This window comes from Podarcis pityusensis, assembly GCF_964106645.2.
Source record: "Podarcis pityusensis genome assembly, chromosome: 4".
NCBI lineage: Eukaryota > Metazoa > Chordata > Lepidosauria > Squamata > Lacertidae > Podarcis > Podarcis pityusensis.
This window is the reverse complement of record NC_138027.1, coordinates 29,206,839-29,230,216: the sequence shown is the minus strand read 5'-3', so window position 1 is coordinate 29,230,216 and position 23,378 is coordinate 29,206,839. Positions and strand designations below refer to the sequence as shown.

General features: G+C 43.1%; 1 protein-coding gene across 2 annotated transcripts; it reads right to left on the bottom strand.

Annotated features, from left to right (window-relative positions):
* Positions 1-825: 825 nt before the first annotated feature.
* Positions 826-15,093, bottom strand: SERTM1 (serine rich and transmembrane domain containing 1). 2 transcript variants are annotated; one of them, XM_081004237.1, is made up of 2 exons: positions 14,970-15,093; positions 826-3,454 (listed from the first exon to the last, which is right to left on the bottom strand). In XM_081004237.1, exon 2 carries the CDS (start codon positions 3,301-3,303, stop codon positions 2,980-2,982), a length of 324 nt encoding a protein of 107 aa, XP_080860363.1. In that variant the 5' UTR covers positions 3,304-3,454; positions 14,970-15,093; the 3' UTR covers positions 826-2,979. The 2 variants fall into 2 exon arrangements, with proteins under 2 accessions (XP_080860363.1, XP_080860364.1); XM_081004238.1 differs by lacking the exon at positions 14,970-15,093 and adding an exon at positions 3,857-4,963.
* Between the last annotated feature and the right edge of the window lie 8,285 nt (positions 15,094-23,378).

Below are 23,378 nucleotides of genomic sequence, written 5' to 3'. Positions count from 1 at the left end.
CACAGCTGAAACGGTGGCAGGGAAACATGAATGTTTATTCATATGTAGTGGTCTTGTGAATGGTGCAATGATTTTGGACTAGGGTGTACTCTAGGACACAGTGTTGTTGCATCAGTGGCACTTTTGAGAATATGTGCAATGGGAGGTATCCCTGGATGGCATGGATAAACTACAATCTGAATTTAGAATTCAGTTTTGGAATTGAATCAGCCTTGTTCATCCTGATGGGTGACCTTTATTGTGAGAGACACAGGAGAAGTGTAACCTGCTACTTCTGCTTGATTGCTGTGGCTTTTGATACCATGGTATCATCCTAGACTGGCTCCATGGGATGAGTACTGGAGGCAATGTATTAGGCTGGTTCCATTCTTACCTGCAGGGCCATGTTCAGAGAGTAACACAAGATGAGTGCTCCTCAGCCCCTTGGCATTTGTGCTACAGGGTTCCACTGGATACTGTCCTCTCCCTAATGCTATTTAACATGTATATTTAACATGGAATGATGGTGTTTCCTGAAGCCACCATTGCACACAAAGATGATTGAAAAATATGAGACAATGGGCAGAAAGCTACAATCTTTTAATTGCAGCAGCTACTCATGATTCTCTCTCACAGCAAGGAAGAGAGTTTGATGGGTTTGATCCATATCTCCAGGCACTGCCCGTTGCCTTTTCTTCTTATTTCTATCCAGCATCTTTTTTATCTGAAATAATCTTTTGTTGTTGTTGTTGTTAGAAAAGTATTTTCAGTTCATAACAAGTCAACAGAAGTAGCAAATTTCGTCAACATGTTGTTTACTTATTATTACAGGGTATAAGAAAGATGTGAAAGAACGCAAAACCCAAATTTGGACTTTCCTACTGCTGGTGGGGATGCTGAGGCTGTCAGAACAACAGTTTCCCTTGTCTCTAACACCAGCCAATTCCACCATGATCTAGAGCAAGGTGAAGAACAGTTGCCACCCCCTCACACATTTTTGCAGGACTACGATACCCGCCATTGTTAATCATTGGCCATGTTGACTGGAGCTGATGGGAGTCAGATGGGTCACAAGTTCCCCACTCTGACTTTAGAGGAACAAATAGCAGAGTTCTAATGGAGTAAGCCAATATCATTTAAACAGTTCCACTTTTGGGCAACATAATCTTCAGGCTATCCTCAGCAAAAGAAGAAAGACCTTGACCAACCTGGTTAAGAACAGTATCTTAGTTCAAATGATTTTAGCAGCAGTGCCAATCTGGGGGTTTCTGGGAAAGGGGAAGGCTGCTTGGAGGCAGTAGATAAGGAAATATCTAGCTATTTTAAATGAGTCCAAGTCTTCAGTATCAGATGAATTACATTTTAGGTTACTAGAGGCCACAGTCACACCATAGTGCTTTAAACAGTTGTGACTTCCCCCAAAGGATTCTGAAAGCTATAGCTTGTTAAGGGTTCTGAGAATTGTTAGGAGACCCCTGTTCTTCTCCCAGTTTCCCAAGTGCCTTAACAATCAACTCCTCTCCCCAGGGAACTCTTAGAATAGTTTGTCACAGTAAGTAATAGTTCCACTTTATTCTGTGCTAGGCCATCTTTAGCTGGAACACTATGCCCACTTTTGGGCACCACACTTTGAGAAGCACACAGACAAACTGGAAAGAAGTTCAGAGAAAGGTAATGGAGATGGTCAGATATATGGAAAACAAGTCCAATGAGGAACATTTAAAGAAACGGAGACATGATAACACTTTTTATTTCTCTGAAGGGCTGCCACATAGCAAGGTTAGAGCTAACAGGCTTAAGAGGGTAGATTAGAGGTTAGAGCTAACAGGCTTAAGAGGGTAGATTTGGACTGGGCATTTGAAGACACTTTTTAATGATAACAGCAGTTGAACAATGGAACCAATGACCTCAAAGGTGTTGAGCTCACCAAGGCCTTCAAAGCACAGGTTGGTCCCTCTGTCTGTGCCCTGAACCCTACCCAAATCTGCGCAGGAGATCCCCCAGAACAGATTTAGGGGGTGCATGGGTGAGGTGAAGTGGGCGAGTCTCATAGCACAAGTGGAAATCCTTGTGCTGATTCCCTTCCCCGGGGAAATGGAGTTGCGGGCTGGACGCAAACCCGCCCCTTGTGTGGGGGTGTGGCTAGCCACCGCATCATAGAGTCTCTGGCACATCACACCCTAGGCTGACCAATCTGGTCGGCCAGGGGGCATGGCGTACTCCATTTAAGCAACCTGCGGGTGGGAAATCGCCACTGTCTGGTTCCCGCTCGCACAATTCTTAGTTAGATCTACTTTGGACACAGCCCAATTCTTCCAATTCAAAGTCCTCATGCAAATCTGCAAGTCTACCAAATGCGGTTTTAGTGTGAAATGGAATGAGCCCACATATTTATTATAATCATTTGGCTAAAATAAAACAAGCACACCAGACAACACGGCGACTGTATACAGGAAAACATACAAGAGACCTCAGCGACAAATTTTTGAATTAAATTGTTAAATTAAATTAAGCTTTGTTGTCTTAGAGTTGCTCTAAATTCTAGAACTATGGCACAACAGATTCTTTCAGTGGTGAGATAAATAACTTTCAGACATCTAATGATATCCTGTATGATATCATGGTGTTTCTGAGGAAGTTAAAGTCCTGAAGCTTTGAGTTGATAAAACCATAGGTGACAAAGCCCAGGAAGCAGAATCTTCCCATTGTTAAGTTTGAAGACCCAGTTTAAATGGGTTGGGGAAATGCTACAACACTATTACAGGCAGGAGGCCATGATCAGGCGGGAGACCATCATCCATTTCACTGCTCAGAGATGAAAAATGTCATTAATAAAGAGGGGAAATGTAGACTAAAAAGGGAAAGAAAAACCAAAGTGAAAATTAAAAGTCACCTCTTTTATGACTATTAGTCCTCCAAAGAAAATACTGCATGCATAACTTCCCCCCAAGAGTTAGACAAAGTTGTTCCATCCCCCAATGTATTCTCTTTCATTCCTTTTCAGGAGGAAAGATTTGAAAAAGCAGACCGCTGGGAAGAAATACTACAGACTTCTAGGTTAGTGAAGGAACTCCCAGCATCGCTTGTGTATTCTGGGTAGGAAGAACTGGAAGAGATTATGTTCTTCAGCCTCTGAAGTGCAATGATTAATAGCAAAAGAAGAAATGCCAAGAGGCTGAGGAATATCGAAACATAGACATAGACGTTAGACATGTGTCCGGAAGATGAATCCATGGATGTCGAGAGAGAGGTGGGATACAGCTCCAGAAAAGTCCCATTTTCCATATTTGATATTAATCCAGAGGTAGGGTGGAGTTCCGACATTTTATTTGTGCGTGTTGTAAAATAAATGGAGGAGACCTAACATTCAAAGGCAACCTTCCAGAAGAAAGTTGGCATATTGAGCTACCCAGTGATGGCTGTTATCCTTCACTTCTTAGGTCAGAATAAATCTGGATGGTGTTATCCTTTGTTGCTGTAAGAAAGAAAAGGGGGAGAGGAAAAATTAGACTACAGTACTTAAAAGTTCATTTCTTATTTGATGCAATGCTAGAATGTTGAGCAAGCGAATAACTTCAGCTTCATGTTTTGATTCTTCTTAGAGGCAAGTGGTAACAGAAAGCTTGGCATGTAAGATTTTAAATGTATACTTTCTACTTAAGTGCTGCTAGTAATCTCCCAAGTACAGAAATCTGGGCATTGCAGACTTTGGTATCTCTTGAAACTAACCCATCAACTAGCCATTTGCCGAACTCAGAACTGTTTTGTACCAGTTTAGGTTTTTTGTGTGGTTAGGTCTTCCATAACTATATCATTGTATCCAACAATGTCCATGTGTGAGTGGAAAGGACTTCTGATTGCACAGTGGGATCTTTACCGGGGTCTTTCTGAAGCATATTTTGGGGGCATACAGGGAACTGCAAGGGAGTAGAGGAGGAGATGAAGCCCCATTGCGCTAGCAGAAGTCTGTTTGGAATCCACTCCAATTTTGGAGCCTCAGAAACTGACCCTGAAAAACATGGAGGGTGGGATAAAATGAAATGAGGTTAAAACAATCTGGTGATTCCATAAATATGTGCCAACATTGCTACCGATAATACTCTACTTTGATATTCTCATTTATCACTCTTTATTTCTTGTTGGTTCCTCTAACACTGGGGTGGCTAACCTTTGGCCCTCCAGCTGTTCTTGGACTAGAACTCCTGTCATTCCAGACTATGGGTCATGCTGGCTGTGGCTCATGGGAGCTGGAGCCCAGAAGGAGCCAGAGGGCCACAGGTTAGCTGCCACTGCTCTGACCTAATTAAGAAGCTTCTTCTTCAAGATGCCAGCAGCTCTTCTGTCTGTGGGAAAAGCCAGAAGAGATGAACGATCTTCAAGACATGCAAACAAGTCTCTCCAAGCACCATTTCTCTTCTGACAGATTAAAAGATGCCTCAGAAGACAATTTCTAAGAGAGCGAAAGAATTTGCCACAAGGTCTCTGCAAGAGCGTGCATAAAATAACCACTATTGCAATAGTAATCTAAAGGTAAGGGTCTTGACAATACTATAAATAGCTTCAGACATCTTTAAAACTTCAGCTACGGTAAATAATTTATACCCAATTTGTAGACCGTGATTTCATTTCTCTGTCGCCTTGTCTATGCGCCTTATAAATGCCTAGTTTAGCAGAAAAGGAAGCAATGGCATCAAATTTCTCATTTGTATGGTAGACATATTATCCTAAGCTTAATAGTATGGTTTTAATGAATGTAAATGCCCAAATCCAGGTCTAGCTGCACATTGCACAATATGAATTGCCTTAGACTGTGTGTCGGACTATATATATGTGAGTGGGTTTGGATGTGAAAGCCAGCTTATGTGCTGTCAGAAACTGCTGACCACTGCCCCATGTGACAAGCCGTAACTCTAGAAGTCATTGACCTCCCATAAAGCTGAATGTGAAAAGATTCAGGACAGATAAAAGAAAGTCATTTTTCCCCACACAGAGCATAGTTAAACTATGGAACTTGCTCCCACAAGAAGCAGTGATGGAGAAGTCTATTAATAGCTGCTAGCTATGATGGTTATAGGGATGCAGGTGGCGCTGTGGTCTAAACCACTGAGCCTAGGGCTTGCCAATCAGAAGGTCAGCAGTTTGAATCTCCGCAACGGGTTGACCTCCCGTTGTTCGGTCCCTTCTCCTGCCAATTTAGCAGTTCAAAAGCACCTCAAAGTGCAAGTAGATAAATAGGTACTGCTCCAGCGGGAAGGTAAATGGTGTTTCCGTGCACTGCTCTGGTTTGCCAGAAGCAGCTTAGTCATGTTGGCCACATGACCCGGAAGCTGTGTATGGACTAACACCAGCTCCCTCAGCCTATAGTGCAACCCCAGAGTCGTCTGCGACTGGACCTAATGGTCAGGGGTACCTTTACCTTTATGATGGCTATGTTCTGTCTCCATAACCAGAGACAATAATGTTTTTGAATACCAGTTGGTGAAAACCACAAGGCAGAGGAATTCTCTTATGCTTGGGGCCCGCTTGCTGGTTTCCCGCAGGCCTCTGGTTGGCGCTGTTGACTCCGGCCAGGTCATTAGAGTGCCTCCTGCCTTTGGTTCATGTGATTGTTATCTTGCCTCCATGCAAGCTAGACCCCAGGCCTGTTACTGGCTTTGTAATTATCCACTCAACTGCTGAAACAAATAGTATAAATAGTCATACAATTGGTAGAATGATCTGTGCGGCTTGCATTGATTAAAAAAATATGTACAACACCAGTGTCCAATCAACAAACGGCAATATGACTGTGATCAGATCCTTGGAAGCAAATTAATTGTGTACTGTATTAACGGGATAAATCATGCATGGCGATATAACAAAAACAAGGGATTTGAGAGTTGAACAGATGGAATATATGTGTGCATGCATGTTCACCAAAGATGCTCCTCACTTGGGGAGCCATTTGCCATGGGAATAGCCCTGCTATGGTATCCAATTCCTTCTTTCCTTCTCTTTTTTAATTTGTCTCCTCTTTGTCTTTTGAGTAAAAATCTTCACAGCTCATTATATATCCACTTTATAGTAAATCATTAAAATCATTCCCTGAACACCTGTCTATTTATTAAAGAAGAGTGGAGCAAATAGCTTCAAAACAATGCAGATGAGTCCATTCTTAGCAGAACTGGAGAGGGCGAACGGCATTTAAGAGTCAGTCTCAGAAGAGTTCTGATGTAAGCTACTGATAGGATCACATCAATTTCAGCTCTACATACTGCAGTAAATTGAGTGTTCTTTCAGATAACCTTGGTTGCACAGTGTTATAAATTCCCTTACATTTTTATTGCCTGTGGTTCTTCTCTGTGTAAATCTTGATTCTATTACTCTATTTTATCTGCCAACCTCCACGAAAATGCAGCTGCAGAGGCTTCATTTGCAGTTCTTGGGCTTGACAGATTAGACCAAAGGCAGAGAAGCAAAGAACCTGGGACCCACAGACTTGAAGGAGCGCCATCCTGACATCAACTTGTTGGGTATTAAGATCTTCAGAAGGGGTCCTTCTAAATGTTCTGCTATCAGAAATGGTATGGTTAGCAGGAATGCACAAACGGGCCTTCTTAGTGGTGTCCCTCCAGTTGTGGAATACCTTCTCTTTGGAAATAAAAGTCAGCATCAACAGTATAGTCATTGTGGTGCCAACTTAAAATGTATATGTTCCCCCAGGCTTTTATGTGAGACAAGTCTACACAATCTTTTGCAGTATCCCTTGAATTTTTAATTATTTTTAATTGCTCTAGTCTTTTTTATGATTTAAGCTGCCCTAAGATCAGCAATGATAAATAACGAGACAGATATTTTTAAAACAAAATCTTTTAGTGGAAGAGCTGTAGCTCAATGATGGAGCATGAGCTTTCTGTGACGAATGCCCTAGGTTCAATACCCAGTAGATGGTATTGTATTCTGAGCAAAACTTAGTTGACCTATGGAAATTACTGGACCTAAGTTATGTTTCATTAATTTCAGTGCATCTAGTCTGAGTAAACCTTAGCTCAATATCACTCAGGTAGGGTAGACACCACTGAGCTGAATGGACCAATGGTCCAACTCAGATAAAGGCATAATTCTTGTTGCTAACAAAACAACAACAATTTGGGACCATTCCAGACAAGTTTTTCATGCAACGGATGTGCTACAGTGCACCAGAATTGAGACCTTAGATGAGGAAGACCCTATTATCACCCCTACAGATTTGGGGACCCCAGTTCATCCCAAGTGGCCCCATCAATCAGCTTTAAAGGCTTCCCACGTCATCCTCAGTAACAGAGGTGGCATTGGTTTCAGGTCAAGGCCAGACCAGAAGGGTCAGTGGACATCTGAGAGCTCAAAGTTTCTCTCCCTCGAGGAAGGACTAGGGCAATAAGGATTGCTGCTCAGTTAGTGCTTGCTAGTTGCTAATGCAACAACTCAGATGGCTTAGTTCCAAGAACCAAATCCAATGTGACTTTTTAGCAGGACAACTCTTTAGCTGTTTTTTGAAACCGTGCTCACTAACCTGCCAGACGTGGTTTAAGTTGAGAATCTGAGGCAACATAAGGCAAGACCATTGCAATTAGTAATTGTGCTAATGGCTTAAAGAAAAAATTAAGAGCAGGCATGGGGAGTCTAGTATACATCAGGACACTGGTTGTGTGCACTTTTAACTCTTTTGCTGTGCTCTGATCCAGACCACTCCCCACACCTGCTACAGTTGTACCTTGGCTCATGAATGCCTTGTGAGTCGAAACGTTTTGGCTCCTGAACGCCACAAGTGAGTGTTCTGGTTTGTGAACGTTCTTTGCAACCCGAACGTCCGACCCGACTTCCGTGGCTCCTGCAGCCAGTTGGAAGCCGTGCCTTGGTATCCGAACATGTTGGAAGTCAAACGGAGTTGTGGAACGGATTCCGTTTGACTTCCAAGGTACGACTGTATTTGCATTGGGAGAAAGTATCCTATTTATGCTAGTGGAACTTGTCTTCCAGTGCAAAGAAGCATAGGGGGCAGAGAGAGATTAGGACCGCTATGGAAGGCAAAAGACTTAAGACTACTGCTCCCTCCCGTTTCTGATCTAGACTTTGATGCTTTTTTAACAGCCAGCCACACAATACAATCACTCATGCTAATTGCACGAATGGTGTCTTATCTTGTTTGGCCCTCAGCCACACAGTGGTGGCGGAAGGCAATTAATTATATTAATTCCATTTATCAGGCACTCGCTCCCTAAGTATTCTCCAATAAACTTACAAAGTTTGAAGAGCAGAACATGCAGAACATAAAATCAGAATAATGTTTTGCAGAAAAAGCCATACAATATCCACAGAACTGACCCAATAAAAGAGCAGCAAACTGGAGCAACAAAAAAAACACAAAACTATCAATACACAGCAAAATCACAATTCATGGATGCAAGGCTGTTTGGCTTGGTGGCTCACAATCTGGGTAGGCCGGCTTTACACACTAGCTTACAGTTTCTTTCTTCAATTGCTGGGGTACTATAACCGGGAGCAGACGGTCTAATGTTGCTGGAAATCTGTGCACTCTCTATGCGCACAAAGAGTGCCAGATGGCCCTGGCTGAACAGGAAGGTGTCTGAACTACGGCCACAGCAGCCACACTCTTGCCAAACGATTCACTTTTGAGGTTTGGTGCAACTAACGGCACAAATCTAACCACAAAATCGGAACAACTTTCTCAGGCATGAATAAAATGTTTACATCGAGTGCCAGCTAATTAAAACTAGGCATGATATCTTCAGCGACTGAGTTTGGGAATTTGGGAGAGACCCTGCAGTGAAAATCAAGAGATTCAGTAGACATCTGACAAATTAACCAGTTGTGCTAGATTTATCATAGAGCGGAAGTGAAGGTTCTGCTTGTCCCTTGGCTAACTGCGGCAAAAGTACAAGTTCCTTGGGGGCCCAACCTTGGGTCTCTCCCTCTTTTGGTGATATGATTGGCAGATGGCCAAACTGTTTTATTTTGCCATGATATTATATGGAATGACCTGCAGAGCAAGGCAGACCTTTGACTCATAGCAGTTTCCTCTATCATTGGTGGAACAGGTGTCCTTAAAGGCACTCCTGGCCTTTTGCCAGGTATGTCACCTACAGCCATTCTTGGATTGGGACAACTAGACCACACTTGCTCATGTATCAGTAACCTCACAGCTGTGTCACTGCAATGCGCTATCTGTGCGGCTACTCTCGGAGTTGATCTGGAGGCTGTGGCCAGTACCAAACAAGGCAGATTGGCTGCTTGTGGGGAAAACTATTGCCAGCACACAACACTTTGCTTGCATGATTTGAACCGGCTTCCCATTTGCTACTGGATGAAGTTCAAGGTGTTGCTACTAACATTTAAGTCCTGTACAGCTCAGGACCAGGTTACTTTAGAGGTCACCTTATCCCATATATGCCCAGTAGATGCCTGAGCTCTGTGGGAGAGCTACTCTTGCAAGTTCCAAAGATCTCAGAAGCCTGCAGCAACTCCGAGCAGGGCTTTTAGTGTTTCTGCCCTTGTTCTGTGGAATAACATTCCTGTCAAGATACATACAGCAGGCACTCACTATCTGCATTTTTCAGAAACAGTTGAAGATGATTTTGTTTCGACAGGCCCCACAATTATCCACTTCAAATCTTGCTTTAAATGTATTTGTGTCTAAACACTGGTTTAGAATGTGATTAATACATTAACTGAAATAGTAATATGGTCTTCTAGACACACACACACCAATTTATTTGTTGATTTATTTATTATTATTAATTAAATTTGTATACTGCCCTTCACCCGCAGATCCCGAGACGGTTCACAACATAAAAATACAACATAAAAACCACAAGGCACATAATAAAAAATAAGAACAAACCAGCAATCCCCCCCTCTCACAAACACATTTAAAAGGGCTTTGAATGTTAATCAGCCAAAGGCCTGGTTGACGAGGAACATTTTTACTGGGTGCCTAAAGGTGTATAATGAAGAAGCCAGCTGCACCTCCTTGGGGAGATCATTTCACAAATGGGGAGCCACCACAGACAAGGCCTGTTCTGGATACATAAAGCAAGAAGTAGATCTGCTTTCAGAAAGATTCTTTCCGTGAGAAAGTCAAGAATCTGGCAGAATCTCTGGATGTTTCTATTTCCCATCCTTTAAACATACTTTGATTGAGTAGATAAACAATTCTCCAGGGCTGGATTTGAATCTCTTATTATGTTGCTTTTTTCTTATTCTAACTCTGAAGCACTCAACCTTGAAATCAGCCAGAATGTAATAAAGGAAGCTATCGAATGCAACAAAACTACTGCAGAATACTGTGCACCATTAATACCAAAACATATTGATAATTATATTTATCACACTGGTATTCGGTGCCAAAAGAAGATAACGGAAGCCAGCCACACCCTGTCTTTTATCCTTCCAAGTTGATGACACATTAACATTTAATCACGGAAACCAGATGTCATACAATGGAAAGTTGTACACGTGCATGTGAGCTTTGAAGCTCACACACAATCTTCGTCCCAGATGCCACAGGACAACCACCCCCTCCTCTCCACGTGCTCTCCATCGATCCTACTTATGTCTGTGAAAACAAAATCCCTGGAGAGGCTGAATGTGCGGCATTGTCTTCAAATGAGACAAATATAAATGATTCCACTTCTGTTCCAATCCTCTCCCATTGCCCTAGGAGCTCCTTTAACAAACACTTTTCACATGCTGCACAGCATTTGATTATTCCTTCCCAAAATTGCATGCAGTGCAGCGGTCCTCAATCACAGCTGAGACAACAATGCCTACAGAATCCTCCAGCGAAAAAAGCACACTGGCCCCGGAATGCAAATAAAAGTCGGGGAGGAAGTGAGGAAGCAAAAGGAAAAAGTAACAGCATCACTTGGCACAAAACTGTTAATTTATTCCGGTTGAAGAGCGTTGGATATAGCATGCTTTCAGAATTTCACTACGAGCAGCTACTAGATCAGGGCATTATACAGAGGCAGCCCATGTTTCTCTCCTTATACCCTCAGCAGAGAACTGTAGCTAAATCACAGCCCACCCCCCATAACCTAAATTGTTTGAAGATGTGCTGTATGCTGAATACAACCCATTCAGTGCAAATGTGACAAGGCTGTCCCATTAGCACAAATAATTTCACCTGTACAATGGGACTTCCTCTACACATTCCTGCACCACCTGAAATCTGCTCCAAAGGATAAGGGGAACTCTAGGAGCAGTTTCAAGAAAGGAAGTCCCATTGGACAAGCAGAAGTCCCTGCGTGAACAGAAGGGCTTCACTGGATGCAACCCTACTTTTTTTATTTTAGATGTATACAAAAACCATATTCGGCATATGGTACAACAGAAATAGGGATCCTGTGGTCCTCCAGATGTTGTTGGTCTGTGGCTCCCATCATCTGTAACATGCAACAACCACATTTCAGCAAGAGCTTGCAGAAGTGGAAACGTAACCAATCGAGCCTTTAGTACAAGCTGAAGGACGAGAGCATAATGGTTCTCATCCAGCAGCTCCCGGCCGAAAGTGAGCAGCTGGAGCATGAGATGCTGATAAGAGCATGAGATGGAGAGGATGTTGACTGTTCTCATAGTGCCTGGTTTGACCATCAAAGAAAGGGCAGAGGTCACCGATTCCATCTCTCTACCCAGTTCTCTGGCAGGTCTACTAGGCTGACTATTGCTGAGTTGTAGCAGAACTGTTGGGTTCCGCTACAACTCAGAAGAGTGATGGGGTGTGTCTTGCTGCAAATTTGCTAGGCACCTGGCCCACAGATCTATTCAAGGATACCATCACCTTTGTTGTTTTACATTGCTACTGTTTGTGGGGGCCAATGGTGGTACTTCTCAGTGAGAATGTGGAGCCCCCAGGGCGACGGTGTACAGTTTATCCAAATCTCTTGGGTAGGAGGGTCTGCAGCTCTAATGGGAGTAGGGCTGTTGCCCATGAACACACATCTATGTGACAGAGTGTGGGACACCTGGTGCTTCTTTTAATTAATTTTTTTGCAGGCATTTCTATTGGATCAAGGTCCAACCCCCTGCAATGCTGGAATCTCAACATGCGGGTCCCCATCCAAATTTGAAACCGTACAGGGGCCTGCTTAGCTTTGCAAATGTGCTGGCAGTTTTATTGCTTTATCACTAGGACACAATCCTTATGATCACAAATGCAAATAGCACTGTGACATCTGCTTCACAAATTCTCTTCTCTTTGTTCTTGGGATTAGTTAAAAACTGAACATCAGAAAATTAAATCAGTGCTCTCTGCATACTGCTGTCTAAAACATGGCCTCTGGGTGGAATTCCATTCAAACATGCTAGACTTTTAAAAAATACCTGCAGATCTCTCTTTCTTTCTTTCAGGGGAAGTTGCAATTTCCAGTGTTCAGTGGTCAGTGGTCAAGAAGACCAAAGGCTGTTTTGAAATTGCAGCAGGACAATATTTTTTTAAATAGTGAAAACAATTTTGCAACTTCATTAGTGGACTAAGGTACTGGCTATATTTCTGAAATGGAAAGTGTATTTTGATCAACTTTTAAAAGTTTGCTTTTGTCAGTTCCAGCTCTTTCTCAAGCCTACATTTTGAGGCTAGAAACAAGAATAACTTGTTTCAGATGTAAAATCCAGAGGCTGCGCATTAATTATTGGCTTAGGTTTGCCAGAATGGAGGATTTTAACTGAGCAGGTTTTAAGGAAATGGCCAATTTGGACCCAAAATATAAATCCAGTAAATCTACAATGGAGAAGCAGAGTTATTTTTACTACAATAGAAGAAAATAGGTTTTTTTTTCAGTGCAGTGGGAATAGCAGAGACAATTTCATTCTCTAGGGCTGAAGTCAAACTTTCTCAAAGTTCATTACAACTTGCAGAATTTAATTAGTGTTCCCCACTTACCATGGTCCTATGTACACACTAATATATCTCAATAGCAATTTGAGCATAAATGAGAAATATTTTTAATGGCAGAGTGTGGAAAACCTAATAAATAATTTTGAGTAAACTGTATTTAGTTGTAAATATTGCTTGACAATGTTATTTAAATAAGGGATAGGTGCCAATCTGTAAATTGACTTTTTCGAAATTATTCAGAAAAAGCAAAACTGAGTGTAATGGCCGGTAGAACACAAAAAAACTTTTCATATTAAGCAAAGCATGACACTGGCTTTCAAAAGAGCAATTGGGAAAATTTAAATAAAACAAAATTGACCACTTCAGGTAGCCAAAGATGTTTTCACATGTCACTTTCCTCAGTTACACAAATGCTGACCAGAAGTATTTATTTAGGATGACCAAGTGAGAAGCAAAACAAACAGCTTAAAAAACCCCTTATTTTAAAGTCTGTGAAATATTCTGCTTCAGAAGTCTTATCCAGCCATTTATTATGATTAGAGGACAACTGCAAATAAAAGCCAATGGTTATCATCTCCCCCAACCCCATAGTCTATTCTGCTTCCATCCATATGAAACCTTCTCTGTCACCTCATAAAATATTAGCAATGAAGCCAGCCTGAGAAGGAGTTCACACATCCATGTCCAAGACTTGATGACTGCAGTGTCAAGTTGTAGCGCATGTGACATGCATGTGAGCGAGACAACCTTCACAGGTCACACTTCTTCAAATATGGAGGCAATTCGCACATCTGGCTGCAAGTCACTAGATTATGCACACCCATCTGTTCTGCAGCCCTTAAGGGTCCATAATTCTAGAAACATTTACTGGAGAATAAGGTCACACAGATCACAGTGGGCCTTACTTCCAAAGAAACATCTGTAAAATTCTGCTGTAAATTGATCAGCAACAGATCCCTTTACTATTTAAAGACAACATTGCTTCTTCTCCCACTCCCTCAATGGAAATACCTTTGGAAAACCATCCCTGGGTTAATCTGAATGGAAGAGAACCTCCTATAAATCTCCAGACTGCATTTTGAAATAGATATATTTAGATGCACTGCCCAATCTTTTTCTCCAGTGTGGTAGATAATTCGTTTTGCAGGAGGCTATTCATGCTGTGCAAATCAGATATTTCCCTCTTCCTATCACCCGCTTTGTGTGTGTCTGCAACAGTGTGCAGGTGTGAGGGGGAGAGAAGAGCATTTTTGCAAAACTCTCTAATCTGGAGATGCAGAATGGGCACAAAAATACCTGCCGGAAACTCTTTGCCCTCTAGACACCAGCCAGAGGGCAAATTGTATGTAACATTGAAGAGCTTTGCTCCTCTGTAGCACAGGTTGGTTCTCCACCGACAGGTGATGTTCCTGCAACCTGGGTCAATAATGAATGGGGATGGCGGGTGTTTTGGGAGGCAGGCAGTTAAGGGAGTCACTGAGGCTGCAATCCTAGACACGCTTTCTTGAGAGCAAGTCCTGCCGAACTCACTGGCACTTACTTCTGAGTAGGCATGCCTAGGGTTGCCCTGCAAAACTTAAAGAGATCCAAACCGTTCCACCAGGCAAGAAAACCGTCCCTTAAAAAAAAGCGAGAAAGAAACTAATCTAATTCCTTCGCTCCTCCCCCCCCGTCCCCCTTTTTGAAGCAAACTAAAAGGCCGGTTCCTGTACCTAAAGGCTGCGTTCTTTTGTATGTTTACTCGGGAGTAAGCCACGTGGAAGGCTTTCCAAGCAAACCGACCCAGAACCGGGTTGCTCGGCTGCAATCCTGGACAACTAGTTCCTTAGAAACACGCAAGTTCTAGCGAGGCTTCTTTCCGAGGCAAATCTGTTTCGGATCCGGAGGGATCGCCTCGTCCTTTTGCGTTCGGCGGAGGGACGCTGCGGAAATGCCAGGCTGTCCCGGGAGATCTCCGGGACAGGAAGGCTGCTCCGATGGCAGGACTTTAAACGACACCATTCAAAAGCCTCTCTGAGCAGAAGAAGGTGGGGGAAATCTGGAGCCGAGGAGGGTTAGGGAGGGCGCGCGTGCAATCCAGAAAGGGAGACCGCGGAGGGGACGCCGGCTCACTGACCTGCGCGGGCGGGATCCCGTCTGGCTTTCCCCGAAGGAACGAGGCTGAGAAGCGCCGGGCAGCCGGAGCGACACCGAATCACCGCCCGCCTCGCTCTACAAGCCACCGGGCCAGCACTGCGCTCCGCCGGAGAAGCGGCTGGCAAGAGCCCGAGGGGCGTGGCTGCTGCTGGCCCGCCCCTGGGAGGGGAGAGGCCCCCGCCGCCCAATCAGCAGCCGGCTCTCGCCCTATTTAGAATAAAGACTCCCCATCGAATTCCTTCACCTTTGGCCGCAGTCGCTTCCCTTCGCATCTTTCTGGAGCGGGTGGGGTGAAGGCTCCCTCCGCATAGATATGTGAGATGCGGAGGCTCTGCTTTCCATTTCCTTCCAGACACGTTTTGGGTTTTTAAAAGACCCCTCCCCACTTTCCCGTTTAGCAGATACATACGTAATTCACCTGGCCTCTTGAGAACAAGCAGGGCGCTCCCGGCCATGAGGCAGACTAGAGCAGCCACCTCAGGCAGCCAGAATCCAAGGGCAGCTGCCATGGGTGCCCCTACTGAAGGAAGAAGCTGTGGCAGCAACACAGGATTTAGGGCCTTGCTAGAGGTTCCCATGTTAAAGCTATAGTTTTCCCAGTAGTGATGTATGGAAGTGAGAGCTGGACCATAAAGAAGGCTGATTGCCGAAGAATTGATGCTTTTGAATTATGGTGCTGGAGGAGACTCTTGAGAGTCCCATGGACTGCAAGAAGATCAAACCTTTCCATTCTGAAGGAAATCAGCCCTGAGTGCTCACTGGAAGGAGAGATTGTGAAGCTGAGACTCCAATACTTTGGCCACCTCATGAGAAGAGAAGACTCCCTGGAAAAGACCCTGATGTTGGGAAAGATGGAGGGCACAAGGAGAAGGGGACGACAGAGGACAAGATGGTTGGACAGTGTTCTTGAAGTCGCAGCATGAGTTTGACCAAACTGCAGGAGGCAGTGGAAGATAGGAGTGCCTGACGTGCTCTGGTCCATGGGGTCACGAAGAGTCAGACACGACTAAACAACAAAGAGGTTCCCATGCACAGGATGCTGAGCTGAAGGGACGCAAAATTGAGAAGGTCCACAACTGAGAAGTTCCCATTTTTGGCCTTGACCAAGGCAGCATATTACCAAAATCTACCCCCGCTTCCAGGTTCTGGTGAGATCTTGTGAGAGCCCCAAGAGAACTTGCAGGGATCTCGCTGGAACCCGGAAGTCGCTGCCACACAACCCAGGTAAGCAAGGCTTTGGCCGGAGCTCAGGGCTGCTCCTTCCTGTTTCACCTCAGGCAGCGAAATGGGGCAGGCTGCCACTGAGAACAGGTACCCTTCTGCAATCCAACAAAGATTTCATGCAGCAGGATCCACAGGACTTTGGGATGTTTTCTAGGAAAGCGGAGGCTGCTCCATTAGGGCTAAAGAGGTACAGCTTCACCAACCTCAGCCTGCCATCAATCTGCCCCTTGCCCACCTGCCTGTCTTCTTCTTTCAACCAATCGGGGAGTGGGGGCCAGAACTACCTGAGGCAACTTCCTCCTCCTCCTCAGGGTGCTACAAACCATGCATTTCCCCCAAAGAATCATGGGGATTGCAGTTTACCTCCTCACAGAGTCGCAGTCTCCAGCACCCTGACTAAACTGCAGTTCCCATAATTATTTGGGTTCTTGTCTTTAAGATTAATGGTGTGTGGAATGCAACAAGGAGGAGGAGGAGGAAGACAAAAGTGGCATTAGTTGGCTCAGCCTGTCATAGCCTCTGGCTCCACCTCCTGCTAGTCCTCCTTTCTGCCCAATGGGCACCAGTCGCCACAGGAGAGGTGTTCAGTACAGGAGCAGCACAACCAGATGGCTTCATCACAGCTACAACAAACAAAACATCTCTCTCCCGTATTGGTTTGTACAGCCACAGCAGAAGGAGTATTTTGCTGTGAAATCAAAAGACAGGATCAGCCTGGTGTTCTGTACAGTTATACCTCAGGTTACAGAGCCAGTGTGGTCTAGTGGTTAAGAGCGGTAGTCTCGTAATCTGGGGAACTGGGTTTGCGTCTCCGCTCTTCCACATGCAGCTGCAGGGTGACCTTGGGCCAGTCACACTTCTTTGAAGTCTCTCAGCCCCACTCTCCTCACAGAGTGTTTGTTGTGGGGGAGGAAGGGAAAGGAGAATGTTAGCCGCTTTGAGACTCCTTAAAGGGAGTGAAAGGCGGGATATCAAATCCAAACTCTTCTTCTTCTTCTTCTTCTTCAGGTTGCGTTTTGTCGGGTTGTGGACCGCTGAAACCTGGAAGTACCGGAATGGGTTACTTCCGGGTTTCGGTGGTTGCACATGCACAGAAGTGCTAAATCGCGCTTTGCGCATGCACAGAAGTGCTGGGTTGCAACCTGTACGTGTGCAGATGCGCCGCTACGGACGCTGCGGGTTGCAGACATGCATCCCGCATGGATCACGTTCGCAACCCGAGCATCCACTGTAATCAGTGGCACCACAACATTTGAAAATCTATTATTTCCATCAATTGCAGGCAAAACTGGTATATATCAGGTTTGGATCAATATTATTGTTGTTGTTGTTGTTGTTGTTATCTCTCATATTTTGTCCACACAAAACCCACAAAAACCAATGTCAAAGGATGTTATGGCAGATTTTTGTGTGTGTCATGTTAAGTGAAGAGAAGATCGCTTGATTGGTTGATAAAGGACGGTGATAACTACTTCATGTCTTTCGAACTAGCTGAAGGTGCTAGCCTAATAGCTTTTCACATATGGTGGCTCCTATCTTTAGCACACTCCATTTGCTTAGCTGGCGGCTGGAGAAAAAGAATTTGCAACTGGAATGCGACCTATGAAAGAGGCAGAGTTTTTCTCCCTGCCTGGGAGTGGTATGCTGTTTGCTTTTGGAGGGCTTGGAATTGTCTGTCTGGATGTTTGCTTTTCTTCCATGCTCAGCTTGTACATTTGTAGATAAACAGATATTACAAAAGCACCATGCCTGCAGTGTTCTCTCTTCACAAGGAAGCAGACCTGGGATTCAGTAGCTCCTAGAGCTTCCTGTCACTTGCTTGAGGTATTAGACAGGTATAAAGCTGACTTGATTTTAGCAAATGCAGTGGTGGGAAACCTGTAGCCCTCCAGATGTTGTTCGACTCATAAGAACATTGGAATATCCTACTGGATGAGGCCTAGTTGAACATTCTGTTCTAGTGGCCAAACAGATGCTTATGGGAAGCATACAGGCAGCACCTGAACACAACAGCACTCTGCAACTGTTATTCAGAAGCATACTGCCGCTGACAGTGGAAGTAACCGCCATGAATTTGTCTAATCCTCTTTTAAAGCCATTCAAGTTAATGGCCATCACTGTCTCCTGTGGAAGTGAGTTCCACAGTTTAAATCTGCACAGTGTGAAGAATTACTTCCATTTGTTTGTCCTGAATAAACAACTTCATTGGATGTTCCTGAGTTCTAGCGTTACAAGAAGTGAAGAAAAACCTCTCTCTGTCCACTTTCTCCATAGGATGTATAGATGTTATGCACCTCTAACATGTCTCCTCTTACTTCTCTTTAATCTAATCCCCTGCTCCCAGTGTTTCAACCGTTCCTCATAGGGGAGTTGTTCCATCCCTTGGATCATTTTGGTTGCCTTTGGTTAGCCTTGACTCCAGCTCCCTTCAGCCCTAGCCTTGCTGGCCAATGGCCAGAGATGGTGGAAGTTGTAATGCACAGGTGGTACATGACCCCAGTCAAGCTTGCAAAAATTTATCATTTGCCCGATAATAAATGTTGGAAATGTAAAGAAACGGAAGGTACATTCTTTCACCTTTGGTGGACGTGCCCAAAGATTAAGGCTTTCTGGGAAATGATATATAATGAACTGAAAAAGGTATTTAAATATACCTTTCTGAAGAAACCAGAGGCCTTTCTCTTGGGCATTGTCGGCCAACTGGTGCTAAAGAAGGACAGAACCTTTTTCATGTATGCTACAACAGCAGCAAGAATACTTATTGCAAAGTATTGGAAGACACAAGATCTACCCACTTTGGAAGAATGGCAGATGAAGGTGATTGACTACATGGAATTGGCGGAAATGACTGGCAGAATCCGAGACCAGGGATAAGAGTCGGTGAAAGAAGACTGGAAAAAATTTAAGGACTATTTACAGAAATATTGCAAAATTAAGGAACTTTAGAAGGATGTTGGATAGAAACTAAGAGGTTTTTAGCTGTAATGCTTTAAGAGACATGGAAAAAAAAGGTTAACAATTGGGTAAAAGATTAATGGTAAGGATTTGCTGAACCAACAAATTGAATTGGAATACAAAGAAGGGAGGTATGAGGAGGTCCGGGGAAATAAGAGTAAGGAAGATAGGTTATGGAACATTATTGTGTTTTTAACTGTTTTATTTTGTATGTTTTTTCTTATTTTCTACTTTTTTGCTGTACTTTATACTTTTTTCTTTGTTTTGTGTATTTTTGTGAAACTTTAATAAATATCATTATAAAAAAAAAAATGGAAGTTGTAATCCAACAACATCTGGGCACCACTTCGTTCTCCACCCATACTGTACAATACAGATTCTGACCCCTGAGAGTTTCACAACAAAAGGATAGCTAGACATTTCAACATTGCTTTGTTGGCTTTGTGGAGATAGTGGAGGAAGCTTGTCATTTTGTAAACTGAAATTCAATAGAGTTTCCCCTAACAATGTTGCATGCTTCTTCTTTCTTCTTCTTTGGCGTAGCCGAGTAAGATTGTCTTCCATAAACACGGTTTTAACAATGAGAATGTTGCATGCATGCATACTACAACACCTTAAACAAGAATAGTAAATGGTATTTATTAACTCATTTACTATACAGTGGTACCTCGGGTTAAGAACTTAATTCATTCTGGAGGTCTGTTCTTAACCTGAAACTGTTCTTAACCTGAAGCACCACTTTAGCTAATGGGGCTAATGGCGCGCTGCCACCGCGCAATTTCTGTTCTCATCCTGAAACAAAGTTCTTAACCCGAGGTACTATTTCTGGGTTAGCAGAGTCTGTAACCTGAAGCGTATGTAACCTGAAGCGTATGCAACCTGAGGTACCACTGAAGTAAGTAAAGGGAAGATCAGTTGCTGACTTTCAGTCTTCCTAATTTTGCCCAGAAACCAGACCTGTTAAGCTGTTCTAAATGACATTTACTTGGAACTCACAGGTTTCTTAATAAAAACTATATCCAACCTTCCAATTATGTTGTGTTAAACTGTAGTAATTCTTGGGACTAGACATTTCAGAGTTCATTCAGTCCATCCATACTTCCTATTAATTCACTGAAGATATTTCTCTGCTAGAGTAACCTCTGGAAATACAACATTTTTAACAAGGGCCCTCCAGAATACCAGACAATTCATCATCCGAAATGTCATTTGTATTGTACTCACAAATTCATAGAGTCAATAGAAAAGGCAAGACTCGTCACTCATCACATATATATCTGTATCAAATATTAAATGCTGTAATATATACTGGATCAGTCAATTATAATTTAACATTTACCTAAACATCAAAATGTTTAACATTTAGCTGTTTTAAAGTTTCTATCTTTTGGAATAATAATGTGTTCAAAGACATGAGTAGAATCGTGAAAGAAAAGGTAGTTTCATAATCAATTATAGCTTTATTGAACATTTTTACAGATGAGCAAGAGAATGCCAGAGATAAAGAACGCATGGCAGCTAGACAAACAATTTCAAGATATTGGGGAAAATATAAAATCGATATTCATATCAAATAAATACCTTTTCATACCAACCAAAATGTTACAAAATGGTGTGTGACCTTTCAAGTTCTACCGTATTGGCCCGAATATAAGCCACACTCCCCCCCCCCCAATTCCAACCATGAAAAGTTAAAGTGCAGCTTAAATTCGCGACCTTACAAAAATTGGCTTTTACTATATCACTGCTGAAACAGACATACAGTAAACCGAAACGGGTGTGAGTGCCTGCGGAATTTTAAGGGAGCGGCTTATGTTCAGGTATTGTCTCCTCCCCCCCTTGAATTTTAAAGGTGCTGCTTATATTATACGGGTCAATACGGTATATATGAATAAGCTTAAATAGAACTGTGTTGTAAGAGCCGCATGGAGGACTATAGGGTGACAAAAGCCAACCTGCCATTGTAAGATCAGATCCTTATTCTTCAGCACTGGTCCAGCTACAGGTAGTTGAGACCAACCCACTGCTTATTGCTACCCATGAGATTTATTCATGGTTATGGATTGGAGCCTTTGTACTTAATTATTAGTTTGCAATTGGAGGAGGAGGAAAAAACTGCTGTGTCAGTATTCTGCCTTTGCCAATGGCTGAGTGCTTCTTGCAAATGATTCAGTGGAAGTCGAAGGGCAGCGATGCTGCGATCCAGTCCCTGCTATTAAGTTTCTGGCAGTGACATAGTGAGGCACACAGTGGACCTTAACTTTCATAACTAGCTGCCCAGAATAATAAGAAAGAAAGAAAACTAATGATGCAATTCTCTGTGAAATTATTAGTCTCTTTTTAGAGACCAGTAATGCTCCTTAACACTTAGGGGTGTGTATTTCAGAACCCTGAATAACCGTTGACTTCTGGTACAGACTTTGTGCCCCTTCACACCTTATTGGTTTGCTACAAAGAGCTCGGCTGCAGCAGTGCTGCCATTGTGGCAAACACAATGGCTATGGAAAGAGTGAAATGGCTTTTTTTTTCTTTACAACTTTGAGTGGACATGCGTTTGCTTTCCTTTATCTGCACATGGAAGCTTGCAAAATGGCAGAGGTGAAAGAAAAACAAACATAAAGGCCTCTGAACTATGCAGCAATCAGAGCAACTATTGCAACATCCCTGCAGCAAAGCGTAGCTGTGTCAAAGCATCATCTGCCTCTCAAAACATTGCATCCGAACATTTGAAAGCATTGCACAGATTTGCAGCTAGACGCTCACCACTAACACTAGGAAAAAGAGAGAGAGGTGGGAAAGTAATTTTAGTTTCTAAGCATCTGTTTATCTGGGCACCACATGCAGATATTTATATACAATTTTTAACATCTGAAAGGCTAGCTCATGCTTTGTGGCCCTGATTCTTCTGATAGCTAACCTTTTCTTATCTATGAATATCCTGGCTGTACATAAATAAAGGACAAATATCTCTATCACACCATCACTATAGCATTGCATAGCACAGCACAGCACAGTGGTATAAAATATAGTGGCACCATTGTTGCCATATTTTTTTTTTAAAAGATACAATCAAGTTAAGGCCTCCAGAGAGTGCACTAGCAGCAGCCTAGTCTAAGATTATGTGGGATGCTGTCTCTCATGAGATTAACTACTGCTCTCTAGTCTAGCCCATCCAATAATGCAGTCTGTGTCACCAGCTGAGAATGTAGGAATAATAAAAGTTTGTATCTCCTCTTGCTTTGGCGCAACATTCATGGCTCAAGGGGGTTCTGAATTTCCATTCAGACACAGAGTCTGAAAACGCCAGGAGTTTAATAATAATGGAGAGATTGAGAGTTTTGATATTGTGTTTTCTCTGCTGTGGGACACAGCTTCTATAAAACAAGCATGGAGGGTGTCTCTGCAGATTCCCCACAGCTCCTGCAAGCTGTGAGAGTGGGACTAATTGTTTTGGATAATAGTTCCCCCTGATTTTTAGTTACGACATTCTTTAATGTGCTCTTTGTGGTGCTGAATGAACAGTTCCTTCTTTGTGTCTTCAAATTCCCACCGGCGCCCAATCTCTACTAATCCACCATTCATTTGTTACAGAAAAAGGATGCCTGACAATCAGTGTACATGGTATTTTGAAGTTAATTCTCTGCACATTAAGCAAATGAGGGCATTTGCATATTTTCTAGATATATATTGTCTAGTATATTGGGTCGTTAAAGTGTTAGTTTATTTCAGTAAAAATTGCTTTGGGATGACGTGCTTTATATACCAGACATGTTTTATGCATAACATGAATACCATAATCTTTTCATATATTTTCTTTGGTTCATCAAAGCTCATCCTGTGGTGTTACTTTATACACAAATAAGTGATGGAATCGACAAGAAAATGGTAGGTAATTGTGGGAAATAATGTATTTCCATTCTTTGTGTTTTGTCCAAATAGGTCAATAGGAGGGGATACTGCAGACCAGGTGGGGAAGCCCATGGGGCTACATCTGCTTAAGGGTCCAGCAGTTCCTTACCCCTGATTTAGAGGTCTCAACAAAAAAAGTAATTGGACAATGTGGACAAGTGGTCTAAACCACTGAGCCTCTTGGGCTTGCTGATCGGAAGGTCGGCGGTTCAAATCCCTGCAATGGGCTGAGCTCCCGTTGCTCTGTCCAAGCTCCTCCCAAACTAGCAGTTCAAAAGCACACCAGTGCAAGTAGATAAAT